Source organism: Monodon monoceros, unplaced genomic scaffold, assembly GCF_005190385.1.
Source record: "Monodon monoceros isolate NGI ecotype Baffin Bay Population unplaced genomic scaffold, NGI_Narwhal_1 Super_Scaffold_9, whole genome shotgun sequence".
Classification (NCBI taxonomy): Eukaryota; Metazoa; Chordata; class Mammalia; order Artiodactyla; family Monodontidae; genus Monodon; species Monodon monoceros.
This window is the reverse complement of record NW_021703786.1, coordinates 19218752-19239970: the sequence shown is the minus strand read 5'-3', so window position 1 is coordinate 19239970 and position 21219 is coordinate 19218752. Positions and strand designations below refer to the sequence as shown.

The window sequence follows — 21219 nt, the reverse complement described above, 5'->3', positions numbered from 1 at the left end:
TGGGAAGGATTACCCGGCTGAGGTCTGCAAGTAAAACCCCAGAAAGATGAACTGAGTAGGCAAGGTCCCTTTGTCCTTGGGAGCATTTACTGATTCAGAGGAAGCAACTAAGGGGATGAGCTAGGAGTGCGGGGCCCTCCAAGGGTGAGAAATCTGGTATATATGTAATTTTTTATCACCTTAGGCTAGGACCCCAAAGAGCTGCACTTTGGGAGAAGACTGAATTGCAAATAAACCAAGTCACATGGACTTCACTCAGCTTCCTGTCTTTTGGGTGTCCCAGGTAACCTCAAACTTTGAACTTGAATTTTAAATGGTCTTGGTCCGACAAGAGCTTAATCTCCAAAATATACAAACAGCTCATACAACTCAACAACCAAAAAAAAAAGAACCTGATCAAAAAATGGGCAGAAGCCCTTAATAGACATTTCTCCAAAGAAGACCTACAGATGGCCAGTAGGCATGTGAAAAAATGCTCAGCATCACTAATTATTAGAGAAATGCAAATCAAAACTACAATGAGCCATGGCCACTGAGCCTGCGCGTCCGGAGCCTGTGCTCCGCAACGGGAGAGGCCACAACAGTGAGAGGCACGCGTACCGCAAAAAAAATAAAAAAAAGATGCCTTGAAGAGCGAAGAGACACACCCACAGAGAGGGAGAAAAGGTCAGCAACGCACATGACAGGCAACATGGATAAATCATAAAAAAAGATAACGTTGAGTGAAAGAAGCCAGGCATATAAAAGACTGATTTCATTTAGATGAAATTTAAAAACAGACCCAACGATATTGTGATATATATATACTTAGAGGGTAAAACCAGAAAGCAGAAGTGATTCCTATAAAAGTCAGGGTAGCGGAGGTCTTTGTGGGAAGATGTTGTGCTCTCAGGGGTCACATGGGGGCTTCTGGGGCTGGAAGGGTTTATTTCTTCATTGGGGTGGTGGCTACCCAGGTGTTCGTTTTTTATTAATTTGTGAAGTTGTCTTGTTTATGCCCTTTCCTGCGAGCATATTTTATATCACAAATCTAAACTTTCTTTTTGAGATGGAGTAACAGAAACAACAAATAGGAAAAGTTACCAGAAATCTCAAAAAACAAAACAAAAACAAAAACCCAAGATTACAGTACTTGCCCTAGTTCTCACTGAGATGTAAACAGGCTGAGCCCGCCCTTTCTTCAGACCCTCTGACTCACTCTCTTTGTCTGGGAGTGAGCCCATTTCTCCTCTTGGAATTATTCTTCTTTCTCTTCGGTGTCTGGGCTGAGTGCCAAACCAAACGATGCAGACCTGTAGCCTGAAGCAGAGATTCTGTCACCTCTAGGAGGATAAAGGACCATTGACATTCTATCTTTGCCAGAGCATGCCTCCTCTACTTTCTCTCCCTGCAAAGATGGACCCCCAAGTTATTCATTCCTCTGGCCTCAAGCTCATCTTTCTATTCCATCTGTGGCTGCCCTGGCTGGAGCACCTTGACCAAGGCCTGGGTGGGTGAGGTGACCCTGCCTGGGCTTCCAGCTATCTTGGCCACCGCCGCCCTGAGTTATCTGCTCTGTCCTGGGGTTCAGCCCTCTCCTCAGCTCTCCAGCTCTAAACTCTCATTCATCCAAACATCTAACACTATGTTAGTTTCAGGTGCACAACACAGGGATTTGATATTTCCATACATTGCAAAATGATCACCACAATAAGTCTAGTTACCATCTGTCACCATAGAAAGTTACTACAATATTATTGACTATATTCCTCATGCTGTACATTTCATCTCCCTGACTCATTTATTTTTGTACCTGGAAGTTTATACCTATTAATCTCCTTCACCTATTTCATTCATTTCCCCACCCTCTCCCCTCTGGCAATCACCTGTTTGTTCTCTGTATCTATGAGTCTTTTACTGTTTTAGGTTTGTTCTTATGTTTTGTTTGTTAGATTCCATATTCGAGTGAAATAATATAGTATTTGTTTCTGTCTGACTTATTTAACTTAGCATAATACCCTCTAGGTCCATCCACATTGTTGTAAATGGCAAGATTTCATTCTTCTTTATGGCTGAGTAGTATTCCATTGTATATATATATATATATATATACCACATCTTCTTATATCCTTTCATCTATTGATGGACACTTAGATTGCTTCTATATCTTGACTGTTGTAAATAATGTTGCATTGAATATAGGGGTGCATATATCTTTTTGAATTCGTGTTTTTTTTCTTCTTCAGAAAAATACCCAGGAGTAGAGCTGCTGGATTGTACGGTAGTTCTATTTTTGCTTTTTTGAGGAACCTCCATACTGCTCTCCACAGCAGCTGCACCAATTCTCATTCTCACTAACAGTGCATGGAGTTTCCCTTTTCTCTCCACCCTTGCCAGCACTTGTTATTTGTTGTCTTTTTGATAGAAGCCATTCTCACAGATGTGAGGTGATATCTCATTGTAGTTTTCTGTTTGTTTGTTTTGTTTTGTTTTGTTTTTTGCGGTACGCGGGCTTCTCACTACTGTGGCCTCTCCCGTTGCGGGGCACAGGCTCCGGACGCGCAGGCTCAGCCGCCATGGCTCACGGGCCCAGCCGCTCCGCGGCATGTGGGATCTTCCCGGACCGGGACACGAACCCGTGTCCTCTGCATCGGCAGGCGGACTCTCAACCACTGCGCCACCAGGGAAGCCCCCCTCATTGTAGTTTTGATTTTCATTTCCCTGATGATTGGTGATGCTGAGCCTGTTTTCCTGCACCCATCGGTTATCTATATGTCTTCTTTGGAAAAATGTCTATATCAGTTCTCTGCCCATTTTTCAATTGGGTTGTTTGTTTTTTTGATGTTGAGTTGTATGTGTTTTTTGGTATATTTTGGATAGTAACCCCTTATCAGATGTATCATTTGCAAATATCATCTCCCATTCAGTAGGCGGCCTTTTGTTTTATTGATAGTTTCTTCTGCTGTGCAAAATCTTTTTAGTTTTTTTTTTTTTTAAGATTAAAAACAATTTTATTTATTTGGTTGCGCCGGGTCTTAGTTGCGGCAGGCAGCCTCCTTAGTTGTGGCAGGCGGGCTCCTCAGTTGTGGCACGCGAACTCTTAGTTGCGGCATGTGAACTCTTAGTCGCGGCGTGCATGTGGGATCTACTTCCCTGACCAGGGATCGAACCCGGGACCCCTGCATTGGGAGTGCGGAGTCTTATCCAGTGTGCCACCAGGGAAGTCCCAAAAGCTTTTTAGTTTGATGTAGTCCCATTTGTTTATTTTTGCTTTTGTTTCCCTTGTCTGAGGAGACATACCTAAAAAATATTGCTAAGACCAATGTCAAAGAGTATGCTGCTTTTGTTTTCTCCTGGGAGTTTTATGGATTCAGGTCTAACATTTAAGTCTTTAATCCATTTTGAGTTAATTTTTGTATATGGTGTGAAAAAGTAGTCCAGTTTGATTCTTTTGCATGTAGCTACACTATTTTTTTTAGTAATTTCTCCCCCCCAACTGATCTATAATGTCATCTTTCTTAAAAGTTAAATTAGCATATACATGAGGAATATTTCTGTACTTTCTATTCTGTTCTATTTGTCTAGTTGTTGATGGTTTCTTCTGTACAAAACTTTAAAAAAATTGTTTTCATATCAGAAATATTTCGTATCTGATAGGTCTAATGCCTCCCCACCCCCCAATCTAGTCCCATAACTTTTCTTTTTCAGAATTTTCCTGCTATTCACCAATGCTTATTTTTCATGAAGAACTTCTGTATCATTTAATAAGTTCCCTCTGCAAATCCTCTTTATATTTTAATTGAGATTGCATTGGGTTTGGAGATTATTTTAGAATGAATTGACATATTTACAGTATTCAATTGTCCTTTTCCCTGAGTTATAGTTTGTTGTATATGTCCTTTACTAGTGTTTTAAAGGTCCCCCCTCCCATATCAATAGGTCCTTTACTTTTCCTATTCAGTTTATAACTTGGTATTTAATCTTTTGATTGGTATTTTAGTTTGGAATTTTTTTCTTACATTATGCTTTTTTTTCGTTTTTTTTTTTGCGGTACGTGGGCCTCTCACTGTTGTGGCCTCTCCTGTTGCGGAGCACAGGCTCCGGACGTGCAGGCTCAGTGGCCATGGCTCACGGGCCCAGCCGCTCCGCGGCATGTGGGATCTTCCCAGACCAGGGCACGAACCCACATCCCGTGCATCGGCAGGCGGACTCTCAACCACTGCGCCACCAGGGAAGCCCGATATGTTTTCTTCATTAACTGATTCCCTCATCATTATGAAATATTCATCTTTATGCCTGGCAACAGTCCTCGTCTTGAGGTCTACTCTGCCTTGTATTAATGTAGTCGCTTCAGCTTTCTCAATTAGTATTTCCATGGTAAGTCTTTTTTCACTCATTTTCTTTTAACATGTGTGTCTTTGTGTTTAAAGTGAGTTTCTTCTAGCTAGCACATAGTTAAGTCTTTCTTTTTAAATCTATCCTGACAATCTCGGTCTTTTATTTGGAGGATTTAGACCATTTACTTTTTACAAAAACAACTTTGAGATATAATTTACGTACCATAAATTTCATCCATTTAAAGTGTACAAGACAATAGTTTTTAGGATATTCACAGAGTTGTAAAACCATCACTATAATCTAATTTTAGAACATTTTCATCATCTTAGTAAGGAACCTCACGCCCACTTGCAATCGCTCCCAACCTCCATCTCTCCCAGCCTAGGCAACCACTAATGTACTTTCTGCTGCTATAGATTTGCCCATTCTGGATTTTTCACATTAATGAAATCATACAATGTGTGGTCTTTTGTGACTGGCTTCTTTCACTTTGCATTATGTTTTGAGGTTTTTCCACGTTGTGGCACAGGTCAGTATCTCATTTCTTTTTATTGCTAAATAATATTCCATTGTATGGTTATACCCCATTTTATTTATCCCTTTATCAATTGACGGACCTTTGGATTTTTTTACACATTTGGCTGTTATGAGTAATATTGCCTCAATATTCTTGTGTAAGCTTTTGTGTTTTCATTTTCATTTCTCTTGGGTATATATCTAGGAGAGGATATATATGAAAACTCTATGTTTTACCTTTTGTTCACCTTCACTTTTGAAAGACATTTTTGAAAAACCAGCATCTGTGGACATAATAATATGAAAATTTCACTTTTTATTCTATTAATAGATTATTTTATATGGAGTTATAGTAACAGATTTCCAGAGAGTAAACCATTTAATTTCCAAATATTAAACCATTTTTAGAATACACTCTACTTGATCATTTGTATTATTTTTCTGGTATTCTGGTGACACTGTCAGCTTTTAGAATTTTTTAATAAGTGAGACTGGTTTGTAGGGTTGGAGTGTGTGTGTGTGTGTGTGTGTGTGTGTGTGTGTTGCTTTCTTTGACAGGTTTTGGTGTCAATGTTATGTTCACTTCATAAAAAGAATTTTGAAGATTTCCTTTTATTTCTGTGTTCTAGAAGAGTTCAAGGTAAGTGTTCCTTAAATGTTTGGTAGAATTCTTCTGCAGAACTATGTGGTGCTTCTTGAAGGAGAAATTCTTTGACATCTCTACTCTATTAAAATCAGCCTGTTAGTATTTCTCTTCTGGGGTAATTTGGTAATTTGTATAATAATAATAAACTGGGTTTCTGGACCAGCCAGGTCAAGGCCTCTGAGTGCAGTGACAGCGTCAAGATCACAACCCTCCAAGAATCATACAGTGTGTATTTTTCGTGTCTTCCTTCTTTCTTTCATTCAGTCTAACGTTTTGACATCTACCCATGTTGTTGCACGGTGGGGATAATCTTTGAATATTAGTTTTTTTTCACTTGTGAGTCAATATACCACTGTATGGACGTACCACAATTTATTTATCCATTCACTTGTCGATGGAATCTGGATTGTTTCCCTTTTTTGGCAATTATGAATAATACTCATATGGCAGTCTGACAGTTTCAGATGCTCCCCGTCCTTATGTGTTATTCAGTCTAACACTCTAGTGTATGCAGAGTGGTACCTGCTTGTGGATTTACTTTGCAATTCCCTAACAAATAATGTTGGATGAGCACCTTCTCATATGCTGCTTATTGGCTATTTATGTATCATCTTTTGTGAAGCGTGTGTTTACATGTTTTGCCTGATTTTTGGTTGGGTTGTTTTTCTTTTTATTATTATTATTTCTTTTATTATTGGGTGGCAGGAGTTCTTTATTGTGGATACAAATCCTTTGTCATATATACATATATATATATATATATATATATATATATATATATGTTGTGAGTATTTCCTCTCAGTCTGCTGCTTGCCTATTTATTTTCTTGACAGTGTTTTTTGATGAACAGAAATTTTAAATTTTGATGAAGTCAGTTTTGTTTTGTTTTTTGGAGTCCATGCTTTTTATGTCCTTTCTAGAAATCGTTGGCTTCCAAAAGATTGAGAAGATCGTCTTCTATGTTTTTCTTCTAGAAGCTTTCTCAATTTAATTTATGTTTATGGTCCCTTTTATTTTTTTAATTTTTAAAGTTTAGTAAAATATTTTAGTCAGCCCACTATGTCCAAAATATTATCATTTCAACATGTAATTATCATACAAATTGTTAATGAAGTATTTTACATTCTTTTTTCTGTATCAATTCTTTAAAGCTGGTGTGTATTTTATAGTTACTCACACCTCAGTACAGAGTGCTCAACAGGCTAGTGGCTGTAGTATTGCACAGTGTGTATTATACTTACATGTCTCCCCACCTCATGGATACTCTTGTGTATGACCTACTTGATCATCAAACCAAATACAGTCTTTTCCCCATACATCTGCTCCTCAAACCTCTCCATCTGGACCTATGGTCCCATTTATTTATTTTTGAGAGATGGAAAAAAATTCTCATATATTTCTTTGTTCTTTTTTTAATTTTTGAATTTTATTTAATTTATTTTTTTATACAGCAGGTTCTTATTAGTTATCCATTTTATACATATTAGTGTATATATGTCAATCTCAATCTACCAATTCATCACCCCCCCGCATTTCTTTGTTCTTAACGACATGAGTGTACTTCATTCATCCTCCACACGGTCAGTATAGTGTTACAATATCAAATTAAGATGAGGACACAGAAGCTCTTGACCAGAAGTTAAAGGTGAAGGGGCAAGTCTGCATATTACCCAGGGTCCCTACAGGAGACACATAGGACCGTTGTCAGGATTAAGGGAATGAGGTGAGTCACCCAGGGGTCTGTGACAGTGGGAAATTCTTGCCTTTTACCTTGGCCAAAAAGGGCCGATGGGAGGGAACTGTGTGGGCGAGCCTGGACAGCTGGAGGTGTGGCAAAGGAGGGGAATAGTCCCTGACCTCTCTCTCCTCCCTCCTGCCAGTTTCCTGCTGTGGCTCCCACTGGCCAAATCCAACTGGAAGTCCAAAGTAAAGGGAGCCCAGGTAACACAATCCATCAGTGTCAGTCTCCAAGGACACAGAGCAAAACAGAGTAGGACAGAGAAAGAATTGGGGGCAGGGTGTGGAGCGAGGTACATGGAAAATACCCAGCACGGTCTGATGCCCATAATCCTAAGATGTGGCTGATGTCCTCAGCACAGTCTCTGCATTTCTGTATGATTTTCTAAAACCAGAGAACAGCAGCCCAAGAGCTGTGCTTGGGTGGCCAATCGAACACCTGAAAAGAATCTGTTTTTCAATTTTCCAAAGAAATTTCCATCATCTTCCCCAAGGCTGTGATGTCAGACTGTTTTAGTCTCAGCTCAGCTACTTCAAACACTGTCACGTATTTCTATAAACTTGAACCATGGGAGTTCCTCTTTCACGGTTTTAATATACAATCTAGAGGCAAAGACTGCGTCGATATGTCACAGATGTCCTGGTTACAGGATGCACCGCTACCCGGCCCGGATGAGGAGCCAGCGGGCCCTGCCAGACCCAGCTGACCTCATTTGGCATAGCTGGCTTTGGGGGATTTTATTTTAAAACCTGAATATTTATACAGTTTGCATTCTTAGGGAGGTGAGAAATTCTGTGAAACTTCAAGAGCTCTCATTTGCTTTATCTTTTTGCTAAGAGAAGCCAGGCCGTCTGGCTGAGGGGACCTAGCTGACTTGGCTTAGCTGAAACATACCCGTTGTTATTAACCACAGAGCAGAATTATTTGAAGTTCAATTTCTACGTTAAACATAATAATTTTGCTCTGTTTGGATTCCTGAGGGCTCTTTGGATTCTGTAATTTATTTCATTGTTCTGATGCTGCGCCTCCCCCCACCCCCTTGTATTCCAGACTCTTCGGCCCCTATGGTCCCTTTTAAACTGAATTTTGTATGTGGTGTAGGGTAGGGATTGACCCCCCTCCCGCCCCCACCCCAGAATATCTACTTTTTCCAGCACATTGGTTGGTGCCCTCGTCAAAAATCGTCTGATCCTATATCAGATGACTCTTGATATCTCTCAAACTCTAAGCACCCCTGGTAAAAATGTGTCTCATTTAGGCTTTCCCTACTCAAAGTGAGGTCCTAAGACAAGAGGCATCACATCACCTGGGAGCTGAAATGCAGAATCTGGCACCACTCCAGCCCTACACAACCCCCAGATGATTCATAATCACATTACATTTTCAGAAGCACTGGTGTAGATAATTTTTGAGGAAGGAGGGGAAATGTGATCACGACATATTCTGCCACTGACAGCCTCCCCGTGCACCGCAGGCTGTGGGGGCCTATGGATCCATTTGTTCTCCTTGAATCACTGGACTTACTCCCATACTTCATCCCTGGGTCCACGCTCCCGCTGCGTGCTGCGTGCTGGGGGCGAGGGGAGGGGACTCACCGGCCCAGTCCTCACCCTCGAATACCCACAACCACCTGCTCACTCATCCAGCAGCTCCTGCCCTCTCCTCCGTACACATCCTTCCCTCTGAGCCTCAGTTTCCTCAGTCACAGAGCAGAGATAATAATGGTCTCCATCTCAGGAGTTAATGCGATGCGAAGTGATCTGAAGAGTGCCCCGGGCATAGAGACCGCACAATAAAAGTCAGTGATCGTCACGGCTGTTTCCGAGCCGGTCCCCCAGGAGAAGCCCCTGCCCACAAGCCGCCGTTTCCCTGGCAGATCCACCCCCGCCTACTACAGCGGGGCAGAATTGAGCCTTGCAGTCTGGCCGACTCGACTTCTCCTCTCTCCCTTCCCCGCTCCCCCAGGACCCGGTGCACCGATAAATCTTTCCCAGCACCGTTGCATTGTTACGAGTTGCCCTCGCATCTGACTGGTCCCCCGCCCCGGCCTGGGGACTCCTCAAATCCAGGATCTCTGCCTTGGTAGTCTCGGAACCCCCAGCCCCTGGCACAGTGCCTGGCACTTGGAGGGCGCGCAATAAATGTTTGCAAAACCTAATTCGGCGTTAAGCAAGCGTCCACCTTTCAGCACGTGGGGGTGGGGTGGGGGTGGTAAGTGCGGGCTATGGTGGGGGAGGGAAGGCTGGCTGTGTGCCCGGGTGGGGGACACAAGGCAGGGAGCTCCTCGTGGCTCGGGTGGGAGGACACTGAGGAGGGGGTACGACGCAGGAGAGCGGAGCCAGGGCCGGCAGAGGGCTGGCGGCGCCAGACGCCGCGGGGACCCTCCGCTCCTCCCCCTCCTCCCGGCGCGCCCCCTTCCCCCTCCTCCTCCCGGTGCCTTGCCTCCTCCGGCTCCTCCGCCCCCGCCAGCGCGGCCGTGGCAGGGAGGGGCCGGGGAGGCGGAGCCAGCGGCGGCCGAGGCTCCCGGCACCCGCGCGGCTCCCGGTCTGGAGCTGAGATCCCGGCGCGCCGAGGTAGGAACCCGCGCGGAGGACGGACCAGGGGCTCGGAGCCGCAGGGGCCGGGCGGGACTGGAGGATGGGCTGAGACCCGCCTCTCATGCCCAGGCAGCCACGCGGCTCACGGGGCCCCCAGCTTGGTGATGGTCTGGCGGGGGGGCTCAGTCCCCGCCCCTCGGCCCCCGGTCTTCTCTCCGCACCCACCCCCTCCTCCGTGCGCCCCTCTCTTTTCCTGCCGCTCCGCATCCTCCGAGACCGCCCCGAGCGCCCTCCAGGTCTCGCCTCGCCTTCACCTTCGCCCAGCCGCGCTCCTTGTTGGTCCCACAGGTTCCTTCCCAAAGCGAGCTGGAGTCTCTGCTTGGCTGCCTGTGGGAGTGGGGGGCACAGCTAGAAGGAGCCAGAGGATGAGTCTGGCGTAGGGGGGCGGGGCGTTGGCTGGAGGGCCGGGGACCATTCTTATGCATCGCGGTGTCAGCGGGGCTCGGGCGGGCGCTGTGGGGCTGGCTCCATGTTTGCGGAATGAATGAATCATTACTCTCCTTATCTCCTTCTGAAGGAGGACTTTTTGAGGTCCACGTGCTGCAGAACACGTCGGGGGGCCTGCCGAAACAGGGCTCCCCCCGCCGGCATAGTAGACACTGACTCTCATCTCTCCACCTCCTCTCTATACGCTCTGTTTTGGCGGCAGGCTCCCTTTAGGTTGGGGCTTGGGGATGGCGGGGGAGGAAGGGTTGTAGGCCCAGCCAGGTACTTGTTGACAGTCAAGGGACTTGAGTGAGGCCCCTTAGAAGGTAACAGGGGAGGGGTGCGCTGTGGAGGAGAGCACCCACTGTCAGCCAGGGGCCACTTCTCATCTCTGAGACCTGCCTGGAAGGGCCAGTCGAGTATGGATTCTGACCTACAATTTACTGAATCCTCCAAGCTTCTGTTTCTTCATCAGTAAAATAGGAATATTAGTGTCAATTCCTCAGGGCTTTGAACAGATTAAGAAAAATGTCATATGAAATCACCCAGGACAATGCTTGACACACTGGGAGCACTCAGCAAGGCTTTGTTTTCTTTCCTTCGTCTCTGAAAAAACTGAGCAGAGAATTATTTATTCCCAACCCTTCTGTCCCGAAATTGATCCCGGACAGACACAGTACATGTGTAATCACTGTTTGTTGAATGAATATGCTTGATGGAGTTTCACCCCTCTTTTTTCTCCCAGAATCCACAGGCAGAGATCTGACCAGCACAGACATGCCGGTGCTGTCCGAGGACTCTGGTGAGTGTCTCCCGGGGCTGGACCTGCCACAGTCTTGAAGACAAGACCCTGCCTAGCAACCTGGGGCAGCAAAGAAAGCAGCTGCTATCCAGTGTCAGCTCCAAGCCCTGGGAATGAGAGCTGGGGGAGAAAATGTGCACATAGCAGGGCTGAAGTGTTGTTGGAAGGTCCGCTGGGGGTACCACAGGGCAGGAAGTACCCACTGCATTGGTTATACAGTGTTTTTCTTACTCTCTCCTCAGGTTTGCATGAAACCCTGGCACTACTGACCTCTCAGCTCAGACCTGACTCCAACCAGAAGGAAGAGATGGGCTTCCTGAGGGATGTTTTCAGTGAAAAAAGCCTCAATTATTTAATGAAGGTAAATATGCTGCCCCGTGGATGACCCGGTCTGCAGCCCCAGGCATCCCCACAGCCGCGGGTGGGGTGTGTGATGTCCAGGGTAAACCTGGGGAGCTGGCTTGGGAGGCCGCAGCCTGAGATCAGCTGTCTTTGCAGATTCACGAGAAGCTTCGCTATTACGAGAGGCAAAGTCCAACCCCCGTTCTGCACAGCGCTGTGGCCCTTGCCGAGGATGTAAGCCCCAGGTTTCTCCTTACGGCCTCAGCCCCCCTCCCACCTGTAGCTCCTTCATCTGGCCTGCATGCCATTGCTTAGTGAGGGGACGTCGGGACTCGGGAGCCCCAAGGTGAAGAGTGTCTTCTCCCCTTCCCCTCCTCCCTGGGCTTCCTAATAGGCAGGGAGGAACTCGTGAGTCTTGGACAGGGCCAGGGGACATGGTGACATGGTGACGCCCACTTACTTTGTGTTCCTGAGAAAGTCTGTTTCCCCAGCTGTGAGATGAGGACAGTTCCCAAACGGTTGAGAACTGGCGACAAGAACAGTTCAAACACGCACATTGTGTATCTGCTTTGGGGAGGCCCAATGTGAAGTCCTGTGTCCAGGGACTTGCAGCTTCTTGGACTTTTGTTGTTGTTTGTTTGTTTGCTGTACGCATATGGCTTGCAGGATCGACTAGGGATTGAACCCTGGCCCAGATAGAACCCGGGCCTCCAGCAGTGAAAGTGCTGAGTCCTAATCACTGGACCGCCAGGGAATTTCCAGGCTTTGTTTTTTTAAAGGAATCCTTCCTCATTTCTTGTGGACCTGTCTGCTGTGTTGCATGGTTGGAAAAACTGTCCCGGTTGATTACTAAGGCTGGCTTCTGAATAAACTCACATAACCCCAGGAGATGGCCTAGTGAGGGGTTGGGGCAGATCCCCTGCCTTTCTTGGCTGTGGAATGCCATTAGGAGCAGGTTAGGTTGCCAGGCTCCCAGGCTCAGCTCTGCCTCTGCTACTAGCTCTGCGACCGTAAGCAAGTGACTCAACCTCTCTGAGCCCCAATTTCCTCATCTGGAAAATGTGGTGAAGGGCACAGACAATAGAGCCAAATAAGCCCAGGTTCAAGTCCTGCCTGTGCCACTTACCAGCTTTGCGACCTTGGGCAAGATATGTAACCTGTCTCATTTACTTCTTACTTCTGAAATGGCAATATAATAGTACCTGCTCCATCTAGTTCCTTGTGAGAGTTAATCCACATAAGGCGGACAGCACCCAGGAAGAGCTTAATAAGTTAACTCCCATTAGGATTAGAGGCTGCTCAGGGTCTCTGATCTCTGGTGCGATTACCCTGGGAGTGTCAGTCCTGGGGTGGCTGAGGGTCCAGTGCTCCCTGGTGCTGTAGTAGTGGCTGGGAGGGCCCTTGGGTCTGAGGCCCAGGGAGCAGGGTTTCCCCTGGGTGACTCCCAGCAGGCTCGCAGCGCCCACAGCCATCTGTGGCCTTCTCTCTCCTTTCCCCCCAGGTGATGGAGGAGCTGCAGGCCGCCTCCATGCACAGTGACGAGAGGGAACTGCTCCAGCTGCTGTCCACCCCTCACCTCAGGGTAGTCACGCCGCAGTCCCTGGCCACCCACACATCTGTGTCTCCTGGGATGAGGGCAGGAGGGAGCGCTTGGCCGTGAGACTGAGGACATTTCTGAGCAAGCGCTTCTCAGCGCCAGCGTCCAGGGTGGTCGTCTCTCTGGCGTGAGATTTGAGACCCCCAAACCACTGCCCGGCCAGGTCCCCCAGACCCATGTAAGCTCTAGGGCCAGCCCTTCTTTTCTCTTGCTTTCCTGACAGGCCATGCTCATGGTACATGACACGGTTGCCCAGAAGAATTTTGACCCCGTTCTCCCCCCTCTGCCCGATAATATTGACGAGGATTTTGATGAAGAATCAGTGAAGATTGTCCGCCTGGTGAAAAACAAGGAACCCCTGGTATGTGGCCCTCACCTCTCTGCCCCACCCTCTCCCTGTTTCCCACCTCCACCCACCCAGAAACCCTGGAAAGGACCCTCCTGAAGTCTTCGGAGTGAGTGATGGCAGCTTTGTCAGGGCTGCCACTAGTCCCTGTGACATCTTTGTGTGCAGAGTATCCCTTTCTCTGGGTGATTACAGCTTCCCTCCACTGTGGTCAAGCTCCTTTGTGCAGTCAAGAACCTGCACAGCTGTGCAGGGCAGCCCTGATCGTCAGCTCTGAACCGGAGGTTGGCAGACTACGGTCCAAGGGCCAAACCCCGCCCACTGTCAGTGTTTGTGAATAAAGTTTTATTGGTGCCCAGCCATCCCGTTCATGTATATATTGTCTGGGGCCCCGCCTTTACATGGCAACGGCAGACTCAATGGAAACTGTGTTGCCCACAAAGTATAAAATATTTACATTTGGCCCTTTCCAGAAAAAGTTGGCCAACCTTGTTCTGAATTCCAAGGAAGCTCAGGGCAGCAGCCATCCTTCTCCCCAGCTGACAGATTGTTATCATTTTGGTCCTGGTTCAGCACTGATGTACTGAGCAAAGGGACAGAGTTGTTTATGAGATGGAGGGAAGTAATGGCAGTCCAGAGAATTGAGGGCTTGCCCTAGAGAATACCACATCTGGCCCTCTTTATTGTCAACTTTCACCAAGTGACCTCAGATGAGCCGCTTCTGCAAACAGACCACGGTTCTCCTCTGCCTCTGTTTCCTTACCTTCAAAATGGGCCAGTCATCCACCCACTCAGCAAACGTATCGTGACCCCCACCCCCCGTGTGCCAGGCGCTGTGTTGGGTGCGGGCAGGACTAAGACTTAGTCCTTGCCCTCTGGGAGTTCACAGGAGGTAGTGACTGGGAGGTTTCCTGGAAGAGGTGATGCCCACGCTGAATTCTAAAAAAAAAAAAAAAAAAAATGAACAGGAGTTTTCCAGAAGGAAGAGGAAGAAGAAAGGCATTCCACCATAGAACTGCATGAGCAAAGCCATGGGAAGGTAAACGGGCTGCTATATTCAGGGAACTTGCCGAGTTGAAGGTAAAGTGTGACAGAGGCGAGGCCAGATCAGCGGGAGAGCGGAGAGATCCAGGTTACAACACGCAGTTGATTGGCTGGATCCTGAAGGCAGTGGGGAGCCATTGAAGGGTTGTAAGTGAGGAACCAAATGGCCAGATTTGCAGTTAGAAGTATCACCCTGGCTACGAAGTAGAAAGTGGCCTGGAGGGTGAGACCAGAAGCGGTGGACCAATTTGAGGGTAGCAGCCAATACGTGAGGTTCAGAAACAGGGCTTGACCTTGGTTTGTGGGAAGAGGAAAGAGAAATCCAAGAAATATTTTGGAAATAAAATTAATGTCACTTTGTGCCTGCCCCAGTTTGGGCAGGAGTCTGGGGAGGCATCTTGGGTAAGGCCCAGGGGTCCAGCTAGGATGATGGGTGGGCACTGGGACCATTATAAGGAGGAACTTAGGGTCCGTTGAATTCAAGAGGCCTGTGTGCCCACAAGTGGAAATATCCAGGAGGTGAAGGCTTACGTGTGCAGAGATACAGACTTGGCAGCTGCCATCTTCCAGGAGGGGTTACCACCCCGCCCGAGAGGTTGAGACCACCGGGGTAAAGCGTATACCCTGGCCCTTTAATCAACATTTAAAAGTCGTATAGAGGAAGACTCAGCAAAGGAGAGGAATTGTCAGTGAGAAGCACCGGGAGAGAAGTGTCACCAGGGCCCAGGCTAAGAGAGCATTCCAGCGGGAGGGTGAATCAGACAGGAGATGAGAGAGAGAAGACTGAGGGTGGCGAGCTGGCAGCTGGCGGGTCGTCGGTGCCTTTGCTGGTGCATTGGAGGCAGGCGGGGAGTGAGTCAGAGGGCAGGAAGCAGAGAGAGCAGATGCGTGCTGCCTCTTTGAGAAGCTTGCTCCAAAGGAATGGAGACCGGTGGCTGCTGGATGGGGTTGCCAGCTTTTTAATGATGGGAGAGACTTGATAATATTTTTAGGACCAGGGGAAGGAGCCAGTGAGGAGGGGGCATTGAGAATGCAGGAGAGGGAGGGAGGGGGTAGAGGGCAGCCTAGCCAGGAGGAGCCCCTCCCCTGAGATGGGGAAAAGAGGAAAGGATGGATAGAGATGCTGGCAAGTTTGAAAGCCTAGGTGGCAAGAAGCCGTAGGGTTTTTAGCTGCTGGTTTCTCTTTCCAGCAATATTTATCTTACGGACTTTGAATGAAGTTAATAATGAGTGTGCCAGTGGGTTTGCATGTATAGCCAGTAACAAGTGGTTAGCATTTATTGAGCACTTACCGTGTGCTAAGTGCCTTGCATGCGTTACCTGATGTCAACCTCGCAACAACCCTGTGAGTTAAACGCTTTCCCACACCCCAGACGAAACAGTCGCAGAGAAGATAAGGATTCCTCACTAAGGGCACATGCTCTTAGTAAACGGCAGGGCCATCCAGCTCCTGACCGCTGCCCTGCCCCGCCACCGTCCAGTCTGTGTGGTGCACGAAACTGAGGGCTTGCTAGTGCTTTTTTCATCCTAGATATCATCTCTGCCATGCTTCGTGGGCCCCATCCTGGTCCCGAAGCTCCGGCTGGGGCATAATTGGTTCCCCTTGGAAACAACAGAAGGCCTGGTAACCCCGTGCTTGGTTAGAGGCAGGTTGGGAATTGGCTGGCACATATTCTCCTCATTATTAAATGTCTTTGCAAGAGGCAAGGGCTGCGGTACAATAGAGAAAGCAGAGGGTGTGGCATCACAGAAAGCTGGGTGACCTTGAAGTTGCTTTCCTTCTCTGTGCCCCAGTCCCTCATCTCTCAGATGAGATTGTGACAGCATTCTCCTGCCTTCTTTAAACTGTAAAGTGCTGTGCTATACTAATTTGAGATGTGGGTTTTATTTCATCCTCAGCCTTGGAAAGGTGTCCACCGATCTGCCCCCTGGGGTGGCAGGGGGAGGAATGGGGCGGTGGCCGGGGGAGGCTTTGCTGGGTCCAGAGAGTCGGGGTCTGAGGTTCGGGGCTGCTTCTCAGGAGCCTGCCTGCTCTGTCTCTGATGCAGGGGGCCACCATCCGGCGGGATGAGCACTCAGGGGCTGTCGTGGTGGCCAGGATCATGCGAGGGGGCGCAGCAGACCGGAGCGGTGAGTGGCATCAGTGCCGGCCTAGCTGAGGTGATGGCCGTGGTCCCCCAGCCTGCCCCCTTTGGCCACAGCTCTCCTTTTCCTCTCCTGTCCACTCACCTGTTTGGGATGTGCTTTGCTTTCTGGAAGTGGGGCTGGAATTCTCTTCTCCTTCCTAAGCTCTGTAGAAAATTTAGTTGTTTGGAAATATCTCAGGCATGGAGTACTTTGAGGTTGATCAGAAAGGTTTGAGCATTGGCTTAACCTGAGGACTGTGGTAGTTAAGCTTGGTGTAAATCCTAACTGGGGTGGCAGGGACACCCTTCTCCGACACCCCAGTTGCCTTAACAAGCCACAGTTACTGAGGGGAGGGTGTTCATGTCCCAGATGTGTTTAGGTGGAGCACAGGTTAAGAATCACTGGTGTGGGGCTTCCCTGGTGGCGCAGTGGTTGAGAGTCCGCCTGCCGATGCAGGGGACACGGGTTCGTGCCCCGGTCTGGGAAGATCCCACATGCCGCGGAGCGGCTGGGCCCGTGAAAAAAAAAAAAAAAGAAAGAATCACTGGTATAGGGAGGAAGTAAATTGGGGGGCAAATCTCCTGGCATAGGGGAGTGTTGCCCCAGAAGTCTGGGGCTCATTGTGGTGGGACCCCTAGACCCGTGCTTCCCAAACATTAACAAGCATGGAAATGGCCTGAGTGTCTTTTTAAAACGCAGATTCGGATTCAGCAAGTCTCAGGTGGGCCCAAGACTCTGTACCTTTTACTGCCTTCTGCTGCTTCTGGGCCAGTGTCCACACTGAATGGCAAATAGGGCCCGATATGCAGAGATGCTAGTCATTAAAGCAGAGGCCAACAGACAGGTGTGTCTAACACTCTTGACACCATCTTCCCTGGTGCCCTTAAGTTTTCGTGTAAAATTTGAGAAAGACATTCTTGGAGTCAGGTCTGTACATCCAGGAAGGTGAAGAGTTAATGATATTTTTAAAGAAGCAGAGGCTATAGCAGAAAGAACACAGGGTTTCTACAGCAAAGTAACTGCGTCTGCGCACTGGCTCCGTTTTTTCTTAGCAGTGTGGCCTTGGGCAAGCTGCATCTTTTTTTCTGGATCTCAGCTGCCAGTTTGTAAACCGGGGGTTTCACCACGTGGTTGTGAGACTGGGATGCCAGGTGAGGCACCTGGCACCCTGTGACAACTCCGTTCATCCCAGTCCCGTCCACTGTCCTTAAACATTGTGTCTCCCCTGCAGTGGGCTCCACAGGCAGGTGCCAGTGGTGCCCAGAACTCCCTGCTTTGGGGACCTCAGCCCCCTTCCCGTGCTGACCGTCAGCCCCTGTGTCTCCTAGGCCTGGTCCACGTTGGAGACGAGCTCCGGGAAGTGAACGGGATCACGGTCCTGCACAAGCGGCCTGACGAGATTAGCCAGATTCTGGTCTGTGCTGTGCGCATGTTGGGGACGCGGTGGCTCTTCAGAAACCCAGAGCAGGGCGCTTCCTGGAGCCAGGGCTGATCTGGCCCAGCGTCCCTGTTTGCACGGGGAGGCCGCAGGCCAAGTGGCCTCACAGAGTGCCCTGTATGGAGGGTGGGGGACAGGAGGAAAGGAGCGCCCAGACCACCCACTTCTCTCAGACCCCCTCTTCAGCACAGCCATCCTCCCTACCCCCAGCCTTCTTTCCTGAGGACCCGTCTGGAAGACCCTCTCAAAAGGGTCCCCTCTTCCAAAGGGCTGAGGAATATGGAGTAAAAGGCTGTAGCCCAGCAGAGCAAGGGCTTTGGGGTCACTTGGTCCTGGGTTCAAATCTTGCCTGCATCACTTTCCAGTTGTGTAACCTTGAACAAGTCATCGAATCAGTCTGAGTTTCCATTTCCCTTCCTGTCCAGCAGGGATAGGGATGGTTTCTCAACCAATGCATAGTTATCGTTAGGATGTAAATATCCGGAAGAGGATATAGCACTTTACAACTGCAAGGGGATTCTAGGGGATCACGTGCTGGGATGGAAACAGCCTTCTCAGTCCATTCTGCGGGTTCAAGTCAAAACTGAAATTACAGAAAGCCCCCATCGTAGTTCTGTCCTCTTTATCCTCAGGCATCCTCTCCCAACACAACAGTCTTTGCTAACTTCTGATGGTTTGGGGGGCAGATACGGGATGAGATCTGAAGCTCCGAGGCCCGCTTTTTAAGGCCCCGCTTTTTAAGACACTTCAGTCTTCCTGTCCCCACTCCCCTTTCCCTGGTTCTGGGCACCGACTTCCTCGTGTTCCAGAGTGATGCGGAGCCAGGGATGGCATTGGGTGAGATGTGCTCTCATGGGCTGACAGTGTGCTTCCCGTGGGCCCCCCATGTGGGGTGCAGGGCCTCTCTCCAGTAGAGGGGAGGGGAACCCCTGGGAAGGTAGCAGTGGCCTGAGATTGGGGAAGATGCAAGCAAAGAGGGGAGTACTGTTTGGGAACCAGCCCCAAATGAGGCAGGAAGGAGGAAAATGAAACTGGACTAGGTTATTAAAATAACCCGAGAGATAAGAAAGAATGGCAGCCCTTTGGATGGAGAGCTGTACTTGGTGCATGCATTGTCCTCGGGTTCTCATTTTAAGTCTTCTGTCCCTTTGTCGCATTAAAATGCTTTAGTTAAGTCAGCCGGCTCCCACCATAGAAGGGTGGGTCATAGGGGAGGCAGCACGTCCCCTTTGTTTCTGAACGTGAGTTTCCAGATCTGGGAAGTAAGACGTGACGTCCTGGAGGGTCAGATCTGGTAGATGATACGGCTGTGTGCTCTTTCCTTTCAGGCGCAGTCTCAGGGGTCCATCACCCTGAAAATCATCCCAGCCACCCAGGAGGAGGACCGCTTGAAGGACAGCAAGGTATGGGGGAGCTGGAGGCGGCGGCGCGGGGGGCAAGCGGGGGCGGCAGACTCCAGCCCAGCCTTTGAAACAGTCATCCGGGAAGAGATCATCCATCTGGTCCTCGGAACAAGCTCCCAGTAGAGACCTGTAATTCAGTCACGGAGTGATTTATTTGTTTGTACCCGGCCTCTTCTAAACAGGAATTGACGTAGCTTACTAATAAAAGACAAGGTTCTTCTAATTGAAGTCGAAAAGCAGGGCCGTGAAGAGGAGGAGAAGGTACCCAGTGTTCTGGCTTCGGGACCAATTAAGTAACCGCCTTTTGTTTAATTCCTTGTGGAGCCTACCTTTGGTAGAGGCACCTCCTCTGTGCCCAGGCGCTCAGCCAGATGCTGGAGACCGGGATGATTAGTAACTTCAAGGATTCCTGGGTCAGAAGGGGAGGCTGGGGAGCCATTCTCTCCTTGCTATGTGATTAAGAGCTTCGGAAGGATTCTGTACAGAGTGAGAGGCACTTTGGAAGGTGTCATGCAGTAGGGGTGTTGGAAGTGAGGCTTGAGGAAGATGGAGATGAGAGGGACTTCTCTGGTTAAGAGGAGGTGGAGGGAAGGGTGGGCAGAGGGGTCTGCATATGCGGGGGCTCAGAGATATGACAGAGAGGAGTAGGGGGGGCTCAGTGAGAAAGTGCACGGTGGTGGGGCTCCAGGGGGAGGATGGGGGCGTGTGCTGGGGAGGTGGGTCAAGGCTACCTTCTGAATGGCTTTGAATGCTTTGTTGAGGGTTTTGGCATAATCCCTGCTTAGTTTAGGATCTCAGAAGCCGACTCTGATACAGGGATTCACTACAAATAGTTTATTTGGAGGTGACCCCAGGAAACACCAGTACTGGAGTGGGGAAAGGAAGGCAGCCAGTGCAACAAAGGGTGTGTTCTCAGCAAGTTACCACAGGGGCAACCAGAGCTTAATCCTGCTCCAGAGCTTGGTATCCCTTGTAGACCGTGCCTCCGTCATCCCTGCCAAGAGCTGGGAGATCTGGGGTTTCTGTACACCAACTCCCACCAGGCTACATCCCGGGGGTTAATTCCCAGCAGTTCCTGCCGGCCAGGTTAGGGGAGAGCAGATCCCAGTGGCTGGAGAAAGCCGTTAGGCAGTCAGCCTGGGATGCCCTGAAAAAGTAAGGCCCCGGGGGATATGGGGGGCCCCCACAGCCCAAGTTACAACCCCATAGGCGGTGAGAAGCTCTTAAAGGTTTTTCGTTTTTTTTTTTTAAGAGGGAAGTGATACAACCACATTTGTGTTTTAGAAAGCTCCCTGGGGCAGTGAGTACAGGAAGGTGGAGACCGGGTCTAGGGCACCTGGTAGGAGTCTGTTGTGAAAGCCCAGGTGAGAGATTGTCAAGCCCTGAGCTGAAGTGGGGGTAGAGACGATGGAAGAGGGCATTACTTTTATTTCCCAATGAATTTGGACCTGCCCTTTCTGGCAGCCAAGGCAAAAAGGAGAACGTAATGAATTACAATAATGAACGGAATTCATCAGAGTATGGAAGGCAGCATGCCAATTTTTCAAGAAAGCTAATTCCCAGCCCGCATGAAAGATGGGACGTTACAGCGCTTGGCACAGAGTAGATGTCAATAATTTTTTTTTTTTTTTGCGGTACACAGGCCTCTCACTGTTGTGGCCTTTCCTGTTGTGGAGCACAGGCTCCAGACGCGCAGGCTCAGCGGCCATGGCTCACGGGCCCAGCCGCTCCGCGGCATGTGGGATCTTCCCGGACCGGGGCACGAACCCGTGTCCCCTGCATCGGCAGGCGGACTCTCAACCACTGCGCCACCAGGGAAGCCCCGTCAATAAATATTTTGATGAATGGCGATTAACAGTGGACAATGTATTTGACAGTTT

General features: G+C 48.8%; 1 protein-coding gene across 1 annotated transcript in view; it reads left to right on the top strand.

The window, feature by feature from the left end:
- Positions 1 to 9720: 9720 nt before the first annotated feature.
- The window catches only part of MPP3 (membrane palmitoylated protein 3), a 27150-nt gene continuing 15651 nt past the window's right edge, over positions 9721 to 21219 (top strand). Inside the window, exons 1-9 of the mRNA XM_029212563.1 lie at positions 9721 to 9790; positions 10986 to 11042; positions 11285 to 11403; positions 11541 to 11618; positions 12886 to 12966; positions 13205 to 13342; positions 16420 to 16501; positions 17827 to 17912; positions 19265 to 19339. Of these exons, the coding sequence (XP_029068396.1) occupies positions 11018 to 11042; positions 11285 to 11403; positions 11541 to 11618; positions 12886 to 12966; positions 13205 to 13342; positions 16420 to 16501; positions 17827 to 17912; positions 19265 to 19339 (684 nt within the window). The 5' untranslated portion in view covers positions 9721 to 9790; positions 10986 to 11017. The remainder of the gene's footprint in view (positions 9791 to 10985; positions 11043 to 11284; positions 11404 to 11540; positions 11619 to 12885; positions 12967 to 13204; positions 13343 to 16419; positions 16502 to 17826; positions 17913 to 19264; positions 19340 to 21219) is intronic.